The sequence below is a fragment of the Mytilus trossulus genome, chromosome 2, assembly GCF_036588685.1.
Source record: "Mytilus trossulus isolate FHL-02 chromosome 2, PNRI_Mtr1.1.1.hap1, whole genome shotgun sequence".
NCBI classification, from domain to species: Eukaryota; Metazoa; Mollusca; class Bivalvia; order Mytilida; family Mytilidae; genus Mytilus; species Mytilus trossulus.
The window spans coordinates 55524581-55540199 of NC_086374.1; the positions used below are offsets into that span (position 1 = coordinate 55524581).

The 15619-nt window shown below is 32.1% G+C and overlaps 1 protein-coding gene across 3 annotated transcripts in view; it reads right to left on the reverse strand.

The window, feature by feature from the left end:
• Window positions 1-8317, reverse strand: part of LOC134707612 (uncharacterized) — a 29158-nt gene extending 20841 nt beyond the window's left edge. The window contains exons 1-8 of one of the 3 annotated variants that reach the window (XM_063567554.1): window positions 8201-8317; window positions 6685-6819; window positions 4679-6384; window positions 4057-4138; window positions 3637-3729; window positions 3052-3152; window positions 1175-1205; window positions 785-825 (exon numbers count right to left, since the gene is read on the reverse strand). In XM_063567554.1, coding sequence (XP_063423624.1) covers window positions 785-825; window positions 1175-1205; window positions 3052-3152; window positions 3637-3729; window positions 4057-4138; window positions 4679-6384; window positions 6685-6817 — 2187 coding nt within the window. In that variant the 5' untranslated portion in view covers window positions 6818-6819; window positions 8201-8317. Of the gene's footprint in view, window positions 1-784; window positions 826-1174; window positions 1206-3051; window positions 3153-3636; window positions 3730-4056; window positions 4139-4678; window positions 6820-8200 lie in introns of all 3 variants that reach the window. The other 2 variants (XM_063567555.1, XM_063567553.1) reach the window with 2 other exon arrangements.
• Window positions 8318-15619: the final 7302 nt, after the last annotated feature.

The following is a 15619-nucleotide window of genomic DNA, read 5'->3' on the forward strand; positions in this document are numbered from 1 at the left end:
CATCAGTAATACATGTATATTTATATATTTTCAAACCTTTAGGTTGTCTTAAATTTGCAATGCCATGTAAAGTTTTGTTCCATGTTGATTTCAAGCAACTAAAAGAGTTGTCCTTTGCCTACCAATTGGCCAAGTTTTACATGTTTTAATAAAAGAATTCATTTCACAGCTTAAGACACCAATCCTTTTGTTCCCAATATCATTGTTAAGGATATTGATGGTGTTATATCTAGCTAAAAGGTCAGAAGCTTTTAAAAAACGTTGGGCTGAAGTTTTTTTCCCTTTGTTTACCAAAAAGCATATCCTGTATCTGCAAGGACAGCTTTTATGTGAATGAAATTCCTGCATTATGCCTTTGTCAGCAACATCAAAGAGATTTGTGTGATTTCTATCTATAATGTAACATTTTATTGACATAAGCTCATTTAGTTGTTTTAATCATTTATAACTAAATAAAAACAAGTAGAGCAAATCGCTACTAAGAAAATTAAGTATGTTTTGTTTTTGACATTTGTTTGTCAAATCATTTAAATTCCAAACAAAAATTATCTTTAGTTTAAACATATCTATTTATAGTAAATTTGGATACAAGTTATAACAGCTTATATTTATCCCTTTCCAATTTGCAGGTGTGAGTGCTGCCCTGTAGCGAAATAAGCTTGTTCTTTTTGGAATTCTACAAAGGTGTCTTTTACATGCAAGAGATATTGCATTATTTCAGAGATAAAAATGATGTTATCTTAATACCATATACACAAAGGATATTCTGTCCTTTTTTACTTACATCATATGGGAATGTTTGCTTCATTTTTTGTAATGCTTTCGCTGAAAAAAAGATTATTTGACATGAAATTAAAGATCAATATTTATTCGTTCTAACTGTTTTTTTGTACCTTCTCTTGTGTTGTTCTTTTCTAAAAATATGAAGCTTTGCACATTTAACATATTTTTGATTGATTTTAACTTTAATATTTTTTTTTCAAGTTTTCCAAACTTCTGTTATCAGCTAAAATATATACAAGATGGTGCTGTTTCTTTAATATGTGTAATGGTATTTTCTCATGTTTCCCCATTAATTTGGAATAAAGTATCTTCTATTCTATGATCATATTATTAGTCAGTGAGATTGTCTTTTCAGATCAGTGATCTAGCTATAGGAGACTAACTGACTCACCATCTGGTCCATTCTTCAAGGCACCACCTTTCTGAAAAAGTCAAAACTAATATTTATACAACAAATAATACAAAACGACATTTATGTCTCAAGTACATCCACATCATATTCCATGTTTTCCAGTTATAAAATATGGCATTTTCCCCTTATTTTCCTTTTCCCTCCAGATCATAAATTTTCATAAAATTAATAAGTTCATCATCACTGTACAACATCAGAAAATTATAATCTAGAAAGTACAAACATAAGTTTCAGACAATCTATATGGAGAACATGTCCATGGGACACGAATGTCATTTTGTAAAGGGACATAACTCCAGAAATGTAAAAGAGACGACACCTAAATTTGAACTTGATTGGAGTTTTGTTGTAATCAGTATTGTGTAAAAGTTTCATATGATTTGGGTGAGGCAAACTTAGGTTAGAGAGAGGAAACATTAAAATCAGCACTTTTTTCTATTTGTGAAGGGGCATAACTGTAGAATGCTAAAAGTGATACCACCCAAATTCAAACTTGATCAGTTCATTTTTGTGGTAGTAAGCATTATGTATAAATGTTAAAGCATTAGATTGAGGCAAACATAAGAGAACAAAAACCAATTTTGGGACTTGCATACGGACAAACAGAGATTATGTAATGTATTCCCTTCTTTAAACAAATTACTTAACACCTGCTAGAAGTTATTTTCACTCTCATAAAAAATGTGAGTTAGAATGTGTCAGAAAAGCATTAAAACATAGTCTTCTTGTATCTTCACAATAAAATTTTTGTTTATAATTTTTGTCCATAAATACAGCTACATACTTTCTACAAGTGAGGGTATACCCAAATTTATCGAGGATACAAGTTCTTCTGTCTCCTTAAAAGTTAAAGCAGATTGAGGATACCTTTTACTTTAAGCATGTTAATTGGGACCAGTAGATGTAAGTTTACAATACAGAAAGCTTAAGGTGGATCATTTGTATATATTTCCTCAAATAGAACTTTTTTATACATGGTCAGAATGTAGATTTTCCATGCTTTTTTTCAAAAATACAATAAGAAATATGGGTCAGGGTGCTATTTTATAAGCTATATGTCATGCAAAATTGATTCAATTTGCATAGATTGTTCATGAAAAAAACACTTTTTTTTGTGAATGAAAAGACATCTTTGAGATGGAATTTTGGAACGAAATATGAGAAGAAAGGTTTTAGGATTTTAAATATATGCTTTATGAAAATACAACAAAAAAATGGTGCCACAGACCTTGTTTTCTTGCTACAAGTAAAAAACAAAAATGTCTCTATCATTCCTTTAAAAAAAAAAAACTATTTTAGGCACATCCCTTTGAAATGCAAAGTAGACAATTTGCTTGAAGCAAGCTCAAACATTTGGTATCTGATAATTCAGTTTCAATAATGCAATAAACAACTTATTAGCCTTTATTCCAATGAACAGTTTAACAATTGTCTCCAAATTTGCAGATTCAAGAAAGAACTAGACATAATGAAACTATTTTTTTACAATTCAAGATGGTGGCATAGTTAAGAAAAAAACATTTCCATTTGAGATAATTTTAAATTGTTTTTTTGTAATTGTAGAACTTATTCCCTTCTTAACTTTGCATGAAATACTTGTCACTTTACATTAGGTATCCAACTCGTAATTAAAAGTAAATCCATAACCACATTAAGAATCCATCTGAATTTTTAATATCGAGCAACCAAATGGTTTAATGAACAGATACCTGCAGTGTTTCCAGACTCCTTACCATAGTGCTATATAAATAGATAATACAATAGAAGGTTTCATAAATGCTGGGCTATACTTGGAGGTAAACAATGCTATTTATAGTACTGGGGAGCACACTTCCTATGTGTGTAAGATACCATACCTTAACAGCAGCAGCAAATACACAGAGGCGGCAACACCATTCCACATCTGGTTGTAATACATCTGCAGAAATATTAGGGTTGTGACATTCCTGATGATAGCCTACAACCATAATAAATTGTCAAACATTTTTATCTTACAGGTCGTATAAATCAAAGAGCTGAACATGATTTTTGTCAAGCATCAAAACATTTCTATTCTAAACTGGTTACCGTATATTTCTTTCCACAAGTATATTACCAGTAATATAACATGTATAAGGAATGCATTGTTTTATCTGAATAACTTTGCATATATATCAATTTATTTTACCTCATAGCTAACTTATAAGTATGTTTACTTTTTACAATAGTGGTTTTTAAATCATAATTGTTTCAAATTCTAAAATCTGAAAGCCTTAGTTCTTTTGTTTTTAAACGATTATGTCTTGTTATCGTGTGTTTTTTGCAATCCCTTTTAGCACCTCATATTTGAAGTATACTCCAATCCCACCCAAATAGCATGAAATATCTTTTATTCTGAATTTCTGTATGCGTAGGTCTGGTGTGTTTCTACCCCATACTGTATAAAATAATTAAAATGGTACCTAGTCCACAGTTGTCACAGAGAACTATTTCATTGGGTTTATCTGATACATCTGTTTGACATAAACAACAACTGACATCTCCTTCATTTGCACCTGGAATCATAAAACAATATAAAATTACCAACAGACAATGGCACAAGAGTTGTCCTGTGAGCAAAGTTATTTTGTTACCTGACTGGCTTCAAAATTATAACCCCCCCCCCCTTTTATACAGCAATGATGACAAAGTCAAGGATGCAACATTGTTTAAGCAGTGTAGAAATAAGTTGTAGTGTCTAAATGCGCATGGTGACAAGATTCTTCCCCCCCTCCCAAGCAACATATCTCTTTAAGTTGTATATTGCATTGTATTGGTGTCAAAATATATTATTTCAAATTTTAAACTGTTTCCAACTTAATTATTGAAAATGCCATTCCTACCTTTCTGTAGATCTTTGAACAATATCCAATATTCAGAATCATCCTCAAATCTTACATAACATTTTCTTCCACGCTCATCTACCTACAAATATTTAAAGATGTTTTTAAACATTAATATTACATGTATATAGTATTGTTATGAAGTTATGAACAGAAGTATTTATATGTATATGTATCATTAAACAAATTCATTTTTTGTCTTCTGTACTGCAGAGAGCAGTATATGACGAAAATGTGTCCAGTGTTCACATTTAGGGAAAACAACTGAAACACTTGACAGGAGGCAAGCAAAACATAATATGACTTTTCAATTTTTGAAGACCCCTACCAATCTTAACCCATTCTACATGTTCTATGGATAATTTTTAACATGGACTTGGTGTAAAATTACACAGTTTGCTGGTGTTTTGATGCAATAAAGCATCAAACTGAGAGTAACAAAAAATTTGAATTAAAATGCAGAAAATATATTTCAATTAATTATTTCATAGACGGTCAAACAGATTTAATTTTTTCCTACATTATACGCTTAAAAATCATGAAAATATAGACACTATTTTTTCAAAGTAGCAATATTATAAGCATGATAAAAAAAAAATGCTATTCTTAAATAACATTTTACCTTAAAGACAGTTCCTAGATAGAACAGACCATCATACCATCTAGCCAGAACTTCCTGGTTAATTTGAAATTTACATGGACTCAACATCACTTTCTTCCTCTTTCCACTGGAAGGTCTGCCTCTATTTCCTCCCGAACTTTTCCTCTGCCTTCCTACAGGTTTTCTTGGTCGAACAATTCTCCTATTTGCTTTATCTTCTTGTAATTTGGCACTATCTGGATGCAACAATTGTTCATCAAAGCTGAAATTAGAAGAGGACGGATCATTTGTTTCAGAAGATGGAGTTGCTGGTTCTACTTTGACCTTGACTGGACTTCCTGCTTGTGGTTTAAGTGGACTGTTATTTTTTGTAGAACAAATTTCAGTTAGCTGATTGAGATCCAGATTAGGAGATGTTGGTCCTTTTATCAAAGTATTGGTTCCTTTCGTTATAGCCTCACTGTCAGAATTTCCAACCTGAGTATTCTGTGGACTAGAATGACTTTCAGCTTCACCATCTACTTTTTCAATTGTCTTTACTTTTGGTGAAGTCTTAACATTTTCATTATCAGATACCTCTGTACTTGTTTTCTTCACCACTGTTTTACACTGAACAACAAAATTTACAAAAGTATCTATAAAACTATTTGGCGATCTTTTTGATGGACAGCTATTGGGCGATGTTTTACTAGGAGAACTTGTAGGTGAATTCTTAGCTGCAGAACTACTGGGTGAATTTTTAGATGGTGAACTATTAGGTGATTTCTTTGATGGTGAGCTATTTGGTGAAATATTCATAATTTTTTTCCCTGGACTCTCGTTGTTCAATTTTCTGCAAACTGGTGAGATTTTTCGCTCAGCTTCATCAGCATTTGATTTTAGATGCTGAGGGGATTTCTTCGGAGAAAGTTCATGATCAGATTTCAAGTTTTTTGGAGAGTAATCCTTATAACTTTTTGGACTTTCTTTTGCTGCTCGTACAAGATTACGCCTGGGACTGTTTACTAATTCAGATTCTACACTTGCTGGACTAATGATTCTAGATCTCTTGGGATTAGGACTTTCTAAATTTTCCATTTGTCTTCTTTTTCTCTTATTATTACTTACTGCCTGAGACATTGACATTTTAGGACTGTTTTTACCTATTGTTCTAGGACTATTTCTCAATGGAGAAGGTCTGCTTCTGATGTTATCAATTTGACGTCCTCTTCTTGGACTTGACCTTTCAGCTTTTGGACTGCAGGTTACAATTCTATTACAGTCTTTGAAAACTTCTACATTTAAAGGTTTCCAAACTGCCCTTGGGCTTGAAGATTTATCTGTCAATTTGATGGCTTTTGGTGATAAAAATTTAGAAGGTTGTGTGCCATCTGATATGCTAGATTTAGTAGCCCTGCTTGGACTCGCCTTATTCATTTGATTCCCTGCTCTGCCTTTTTTAATTGATGATTTTGGACTACAACCTAATGGGCTGTAACCTACTGGAGTTGATTTTTCACTGCTTGAACAGTCATTTGTGAGATCTATTAGAGATGAAGCTGGAGAGTCATCTAAAGCAACATAGCAAATTTTCCGAGGACGTTTTCTGGCATTTTTAGGTGTTGACTCTAATTTTTCATCCCACAGTGGTGGTTGAACTGATTTTGTTTGAACTGGACTATTAGATGCAGTTCTGGCTCTCTTTGGGCTACTTTGCTTCCTACTTCTTCGTCCAGAAAGTCCTGAAACTGAGGTTCCAACATAAGATGAAGCTACTGAAACTGTTGAAAAGAGACTCATGTTTGAATTAATATCTAATGAACTGGTCTGGATAGTCCCAGTTTTTGCTATATTATCCATTGTTAAACTGTCAATAAAAATGTTATTGGAGTGAAATGAACTTTGATTTTCCTGTAGGTTTTGAGCTGATGACCCTAGGGAATGATTTCCAAAACCACCATTTTCAACATTTATAACTGTAGGATTAGTATGTCCTGCAGTTTCTACATCTAACCTGTTAGTTGTTGTAGTTTTAAGCTTAAATGCACCATTTAATAAACTACTTCCTGGTTGTGATGGGGAGGAATGTGGTGACCTGATACGTTGACTTGTTGCTGCTGGTGATGAGGATGGAGACTGTCTGACACGATTTCTTAGTTCTCTGCCAGGTGAATATTCCATTACTGAAAAAAATACAAAAATATAACTTTTTATACTTTTATTAGTCTTACAATTTTAGTGGTTAAAGAACAAACCATGGGAGTGTTGACTTGGTTTGGCAAAATGGATATTTCTAAAATTGTCATCTATGAAGCAAGTGATTCATTGGGAGTTCATTTGATCACATTTTTTTTTATAGATTTGTCAACAATGGCAGAAATTCTTTTTAATACAAGATCATTTTGTCACGATTCTCTCTCTCTCTCTTATTGGTTGGTGTCAGAGCATGTGAATGATACACAGAAATTTACTGTTATTTCTGTCAGCAAACTGATTTACTAGAACCATTAACTTACATTATCTGATAATTTATGAAATTAGGATTTCCCCATCACAATTTTTTATTTTGTTTTTTATATTAAAATAAGGGAAAAACTCACAAACATGACATGGCATTAACCCTAGTACTAGCCTTCCAAGGTGTCATAATTATCTAGTTGTGTGTAAGCTAATTTGTAAATCTTTTCTAAACTAGAGTTTATAAGACATTATAAGAGATTCTGAGGGCAGCTACATTGTATATCATAAAATTACTTGATTTTACCAGGATTCCCAAAAGGGATTAACCTTACAGGATCATTATATACAAGGGTGGCAATGGCCTAATGGGTGAACCTTTCTGACGAATAACGGTAATTCTTGCCAAATGATGTTAACAGTAATTGTTGGTGTATGACGATGAAATATGCACTTTCTTTAAGACGATAAAAATATCAGATGATTAAGTCCAATTACGTTAATTTTTTTCCAAATATAACAGTAACGATAATTATTTGAGACCTCTGTCGAATCATGGTAAGGATATTTTGACGAATCACGGTAAAATTTTAATCAATTTGACGTAATGGCAGTTTGAAGACCAATGGTAAAGGGTATTACTACCCTCATATACGTCATTGCAAGGAGCATGCCATTTTCAAAGTACACAACAATATGTGCAAAGGAAGCACAGGAGTTCTTTGGGCTCACCTCTTTGGGAATAAGGAAATAATCTATGGTTAATATGCAGTTGTCCACAGTGGACAGTACCACTGTTTGTATTGACTAAAATTGTATCCTGCCATGAAAATGGGAGAGGAAACTGAAAGTAGCCAGTTCTAAACTCTTCAGATGATCGCAATAATGCAATCATCATGTTGCAATTTTCGCGTTTTTAACTGTCTTTTTGAAAAGGAGTGTTGTTTGGCTGACAAGGCAGTTTTTTTCCTAAAATCTGATTTTTTGTTTATGTGGTCAAAGTTTGTATTATTTCGTTGACATTGCGCTTCTATCGCTGTTTCTGATTGCTGTGATTATTTATGAATGTAATCGAACCAAAACTAGAGGTTACAAAATTGCTAGTACTTTGTGCTGAGGGCAAATATTCAGGAGATTGCTTCTTCTACAGTGATAACTTGCTCTCTAATATACAATCATGTTTCTCCCGCCATCTTTAAGGCGTATGAATTTTCCATATTTCCGGTTTTTAAGAAACTACTGTATGGTAATTTCATTCATTACTGATAGAGATATCTTCTTTATATTTAAAATAATCAATTAGCTGATAGCTTTTTTCTGATATCTTATCAAATGAACATTGACGATGAATAATTGATTGGGATTCTTTCGTATGTCGTGAAGTTTAAATGGCGGGAGTTTTGAATTTATAACCGCTGGAAATTGTCTCCCCTTTCGCGGAATTTATACATATCTTTACAACACAAAATGTATTGAATACGTGGTTTCACTCTCATCAAAGACATATATTACAATTCGAATGATTGCAAATTAAATAGTTAGGTAATTTACTTATATTGATTACAAATATGAAATATGTCGTTGATTTTGTTATTAGATTTAGTATAAAGTATAACTTAAGATCACTTAACAATAAATTCATTGGATGTTGGAAATCATGTACTGATTGGGAAATTTGTCTTAGATGCATGCATTTTTTTATTCATCGTTTTTTCATTGTTGTTAGTGCCTTTGAACTAGCTGTCACTCAGTAACGGCGAGTATTCTCATCTCAGATCTGTACTTAGTGGCTTTCAGTGTTGTTATGATATACACAAGTAACCGTTCACGTCGACTCTGTGTTATGTTGTATAGCCTATTTCTATTTGTATCCATCTCATGAGTTGAGCCTTTTTCCAACTGTGACTGATTTTTATAGTTCGTTCTTATATTGCACTGTTAGTTTAAATAATATTTTATTCAAAAAGTGCACTGTCCCAGGTTAAGGATCCCGCTAACATGTTTAACCCCGCCACATTCTGAATGTATGTGCCTGTCCTAAATGAGGAGCCTCACCTGTAATTCAGTGGTTGTCGTTTGTGGATGTGTTACATATTTGTTTTTCGTTCATTTTTATACCGCTAAACTTAGGCCTTTAGTTTTCTTGTTTTGAATTGTTTTACATTTGTCGTTCGGGACCTTCTATAGCGGACTATGCGTTATGGGCTTTGCTCATTGTTAAAGGCCGATTATTGTTGTTAATTTCTGTGTCATTTGGTCTCTTGTGTGAGAGTTGTCTCACTGGCAATCATACCAAATCTTCTTTTTCATATGTCTCTTAATCTGCCTTATTTAAAGAACACTTTAAACCTGCAATTGTCCCCACCCCCTTGAAAATACAATGCCTTCATTTTTATTCACATTTACCTTCAGTCTCCATACTTTTCATGTGGTACTCTTCAAATTTGTTCAATATATGTTTTGTAAGCCTTCTTTTGATTCAAACACGAGAACAGTGTCGTTTGCAAAAATTATAAGAGGACAAAAATTGTCAGATTGATAATCAACTCATCTTCTGGTAAATCTGTAGTCTCGTCTAGACCATCAAGATTCATCGTTTCTATAAACATATTAATCTTGCAAGTCGTTCAATAAGAGAGCAAACAAAAAGCGACAAATTCGCACCTTGTATATCCCCATATCACATGACTCGCAATAGTCTGATTTGTAATTATATGTAATTCAAAACTTAATGTCTTTTACGCATTGAAAAATGACATGATGATTTTTGACTTAAGTACCATTAAAAAGAAGTTTATACCAGAAAGCCTCTCTCCAAACCTTTGCGCAGATCAGTTTCTTATTTCTAGATCTATACTACATGTACATTCTTTTTAATAGCATAAAGCAAATAAAATATCGGTTGTCAAGGGCGATTTTCGGAATCCAAATTGATATATTCCTTCAATTGGAGTTTTTCTTCAGAGGACCGACATAATCTTTCAATAAATATAGCTGTAAAAGCCGTAAAATAGGGACGAAAGGTATCAGAGGAGCATACAAACTCATAGATATAGAGATCGATAATAAACTGTCAACGCCATGGCTAAAAAAGAAAAGACAAACAGACAAATAATAGTACAAAAGACATAACATAGAAACCTAAAGACTAAGCAACACGAAACTGGGGGTAATCACAGGTGCTCCGGAAGGATAAGTAGATCCTACTCAAAATGTGGTATGTGGTAAATAATTTACAAAGGCAACTCAAGATGGTTATCGAACGGACATTTTTGGATCAAATTGATTGCATTTACCTTTATATGTAGGTTTTGTATTTACAATATTTATATATACGAGGTTAAATAGCTTTTCATAAAGTCGAAGAAACAAATCGGCATTAGATTATACATGTATTCGTTTACTACATATTCTCTGAGATTGCTATGATAACACATAGTAATTTCAGATAATCTTTACCACAGGCTTTGTTGTTCTTCAGATTTTTAATGCATTTAGCTATTTCTTCTTTGATAGTATGGACATTAATTTCATCATTTTTTGTTGTTGAAAGTTGAACAAGTACGCAAGCGGAATATTTGGTTGCTTTTCCCCCTGTGTATTCCTATTTAAAAGATTCCAATAGTCTTTCGGTCGGAAGTTTTCATTTATACTAACAGAAAGTCCCTGTTTAAGATTACCATACACATTTAAATTTGCTTCATATATACTTTTTTACTATTCGAATTGCGTGTCTTTTACTATCGCTTCTCTGCTTCTGAAACCTGCTCGTCGTGACATATGCATTGGTATAACAAAATCAGAAAGACAATATTTTAGTTAGACTGTTACTCGATATGATTGCCTTACATGTACAGCCAGTGTGCGTTATGCGAATGCAAGAGTTGGACTGTAACTAGATAGTATTTCCATATATATGTACATGTGCAATTATGCGAACGCAAGGCTGTAACTAGATATTCATGATTGCCATTTTCCATGTCTATGGGCAGATAACAAAATAACGTCAGCTTATCAAAAGACGTGTTACATCCAAAATTAAATTATATGCATTTGTATAAATTGCCTTTGAATAATTCTTTAAATCATATTTTTGACATTTTAAAATATATTTGTTAATTGACCGGATTCAGTTTCTCTTCTGATTTGGTTCATCTCACGGATTCTGACACGGGGGGATTGTTGTTATTGTCTACCGCATTCAACAGTATATTCCTTGTCCCTTGGTGTGTCCTGTAGATGAACAAATTTCCATCTTTGAAAATTTGAAAAATTAATCAATGCATGCGTTTAGTAATATATGGGAAACGAACTTGCGACAGATTTAGGATATCTTTGCTAAGATCGACCTACGGCAGTTTTGAGGCGAGGTATGGGATAGTTCTTAGAGGATCATAAGATATGTCATAAGATATTCTAGTATCTTAATACAAGTCTTAGGATAGCTTCGCGAAACCGTCCCAAGTTTTATTTGACAAAAATCTTATCTCCACAATGTATTAATTTTTTCAAGTTCACACAAGCTAATTTAAATATTGAACATTTTAGATTCACAAAAAGAGCATGAAATGAAAGATTATGTATTTTAAGTATCCATGGCGATAATAATGATTAATTTCATTTATCTTAGAATGTCCAAAATAATCCAAAATATAACTACAAGCAAATTGTATATTCAAAGGCATTTTAAACAAATACATCTGTTTTTAAATTTGTTCACTAATTGTCAACAAAGAATGTAAAGAAATTGTCTAATTTATGAAAATATTTAAAATACGTCACAGATATGAAATTTATATGACAATCATTTGAATGACTTATACTTTGTAATGTTACAGTAGTCTTGTCTCCAATTATATTTAAAATGTTATGTTATGGTAACATGTATATCGCGAAAAGGCGAAAAGGCGAAATCGCGAAAACGGCGGCGAAAAGGTTAAATTGCGAAGTCGAAAACGCGAAATCAGAAAGAAAAATTATTTCGCGTTTTCGCGTTTTCGACTTCGCTTCGAATATGAAGGGCGAAAACGCGAAATGACCTTAACCGGCCACCATAGTTTGCTTATATTTTAGCATTGTACAAGGTCATGCGTTTCTCAGACTGCTTTATACGACACTGAATCTGTTGCATTGTGTGTGCGTTATAATTGATACACCCGTCTGAGCCTATCTGATTTAGATGTTTATATCACAACTCGCGTGCTCGTATTGTATTGGCGAAATCAGAGTTTTTATTTTAATTAGGCTTGAGTCCGAGAGAGCGTGATTAATGTGTTAGTTCAAGTTAAGATAGTTGCATTTTTTTTTTTTTAAACGGATAGCTTTCAATAACCACTTCGTTTGTTTTTATGTAGGTGGTATTTGTGCCTCTAGTCCGAGATTACTCTATTGTGCCTCGTACCGATCTTTTGACATGTTTGAGTTAATTCAATGCTAATTGATTTTTACTGTTTGTTTGTTCTTATACTTTTTGTCTCTATTCTATGAACAAAAGCAACTTTCGGAGATCTGTTTTATTTATAAATTTTGTGAAATATTTGCCTATTGTCCTCGTAAGACTTTAAACGATTGCTTTAAGCATTCCCTTTATAAAATAATCTTAAGGTTAACACAAGAGGCTGTCCCGATAGTATCCCTTTCAAATTTCATTGTAATTTGGACATTTGAGGAAGTAATGAGATGTACTTTCTACGGGACCACAGGAGCACAGTGCGTTTTCAATAAGTTTTTTTTAATAGATGCATGGTCCCTTAAGGTGGTATGGGTGTCTTTCGCCATCTTGGATTGTAAAAAACAGAGAATCTAAGGTCCATATTTTCTATCAAATTAGCAAAATTTGATGCAAGAATGCAGATATTTCATGTGTTTTTACTTTTAAAAGATCCAATTTATAAGAATATAACTTATAAATATAAATATATGTACAAGTGTAGATTATTTTTGGTTGTTTTTAAATATTTTGAAATTGTCATTTTAAGGGGAGGTAACTCTAAAACAGTGCATTTTCTGTTGGATTGTTCATGGAATTTTCCTACTTTGTATTTTAGCCGGAAAAAACGCACGGTGACCCTATCTTTTCTTTTGATATTATCAAAGCATTGTTTGAAAGCTATATTTTCCTAATTTATTTTACAATTCTATCATTTCGTTTAGTTTCTATTCACAAAATGGTGTTTTTTCCTGTATAATCCATACAAAATGTGTCATTTTGTCACGACCCGTAGCTTGAAAAAATGCACGGTGACCTATCATTTTTATAATATTTTTTAACATGTATCAATAGATACTACATTTTGGCAAAGTATGAACAAATTCTATCATTTTTATTTTAGACTCCCATACCACCTTAATAAGAAGAATCTAGATTTTGCTATGGAGTCTGAGTCTTGCAAAAGACATTTCAATATGTCAGAGAGAGGTTAAACGCTCACAAACATGTTTTACCCCGCTACATTCTTTATGGTTCAAGTCAGGAGCCTGGTTAGTCTGGACAAGTACATATTAATTTCAATAAATCTTAGTTGCATGCCCCCTTATCTATTAGTTCCAATCATTGCCAAACTAAATCTTAATAAAAATCAATGTAACAATCAAGTAAGTTATTTCTGAAAAAACGAGTGATTTGTTAAAAAAAAATAATTTCATTTTCTTTCTGTAAATTTGAGAATATATTAGGTTTAACAATACTGTATCCATTTATGTAAATAAAAACCTATATAGATTAATATAATTTAATAGGGCTCACGAAAATGTAGTTAGGGACCGTTTACGGAATTTGTTATACAGTTTTTTTTTTATAAATGTAATTCATTTGGAACATTTCTGGGGTTAAACTAAAGACCTGAAAGTGGACCTGAAAAGACCTGAAAAGACCTGAAAATATACAACTAAAATTATTCAAATTGCAATAACTTTTTTTATTATTGGATGAAATTTCTTCAAGTTGGAATTTTATTAGTTGTCAATATCCACATTTCATTACAATTTAATTTTTTTGAATTAAAAACAAAATTTTGATGCCAAAAGTTGGACCTGAAGGGAGAAATGAAAAGACCTGAAGGGACCTGAAAATCTATGTTCGGACTAATTCTAACTTCAATAACTTTTTTAATATTGAATGGTTATCTTTCAACTTTAGATTTTGTGAAACTAAAAATTCAGTATAATGATAAAATAAAAAAAAAGGATATGAAAAATATCGTTGGGGTGTGAAAACTCGGACCTGAACGGAAAATTAAATAACATAAATTTGCTTGAAAAGACTGTGGTCAAATTTATTCAAAATCTTTAACTGTTTTCAATCAATCTCCTTGAAGTATGAATTTTGTTATAGGAAAGGTATAATTTATCATTAAAATGATAAAGAATTTTATCGAAAATATAATGGTCGAGCTACAAACTTCGGACCTTGTCGGTGAAATAAAAGACATGAATAACAGGATCATAGGGGTAGATGTATTTAAACTCGCACAGCATTGTCTTTTCTATTTGTTTTAATTTTAGACAAGTGTCCATTGAAGAGAAAGAATGACTTTATATTTATACAGGAACATATTTGAATACAAAATACCTTGTTGATGATGAATCCTAAACCTAAAGAGAAAAAGAAGATTGCCCGGTGAAATTATTCAAACTACTTCAACTTGCTTATACTGCATTAATATATATATCTTAAACTGTTTTATTTATAAAATAAGAATAATAGTATTGCTACCCCATGAACCAAATCTGTAATTTAAAGACGTGTGTTCGTCCATTGGAATTTTTAATTACATAACGTGTGCCAGTTGTAATTTACACCTTGTATTGATATTAGGTGATAATTGGATCATTAATCTAAATAAACATTTCACTTTAATCTTTTAATTGGATTATCGTTAAAATTAAATATTTTTATCACAATTTAAGTTGCTTTTGACTCTTCTTGAATGAAAATGCAAATGTTTTATAAGCTATGTTGAATTAACTATATATACACAGGTTCATTCAGGACTTTATTTTTCATCCAGCAGGTCCGACATTTGTCACAAAGTGCAGGTTCCAGACTTGGGACACACACACAACGATTGTGATGGGGTTATCATAGTTTAAAGACACCAAAACTTTTTCTTAATTATTTATTTCTATGGTATATCATGTCTCTTTGACTTATGAGTTTTGACATGTGAGTTTTGATTATTCTTTGGTATCTCCCGTCTTTTTGTATCAGTTTTGCGTGTCATATTAATTAGTATCTTCCGTCAATAAAAATTAGAAAGAAGGGTGACCGAAAGAAAGTGTGATCCCAATGAGACAGTTTTCCAATAGAGAACAAATGACACCGAACATGAAATGTTAACAACCATATTTTTCGTTTCTGTTAATTATTTTCTTTTGAAAAAAAATAGCGGAATTTTAGGCACATTTAGATTTTTGAATTTACGTTCAGGTCCGAGTTTTGACACCCAAACGATATTTTTCATGTATTTTTTTTTTATATTATCATTATATTGAACTTTTTGTTTCACAAAAACAAAAGTTGAAAGA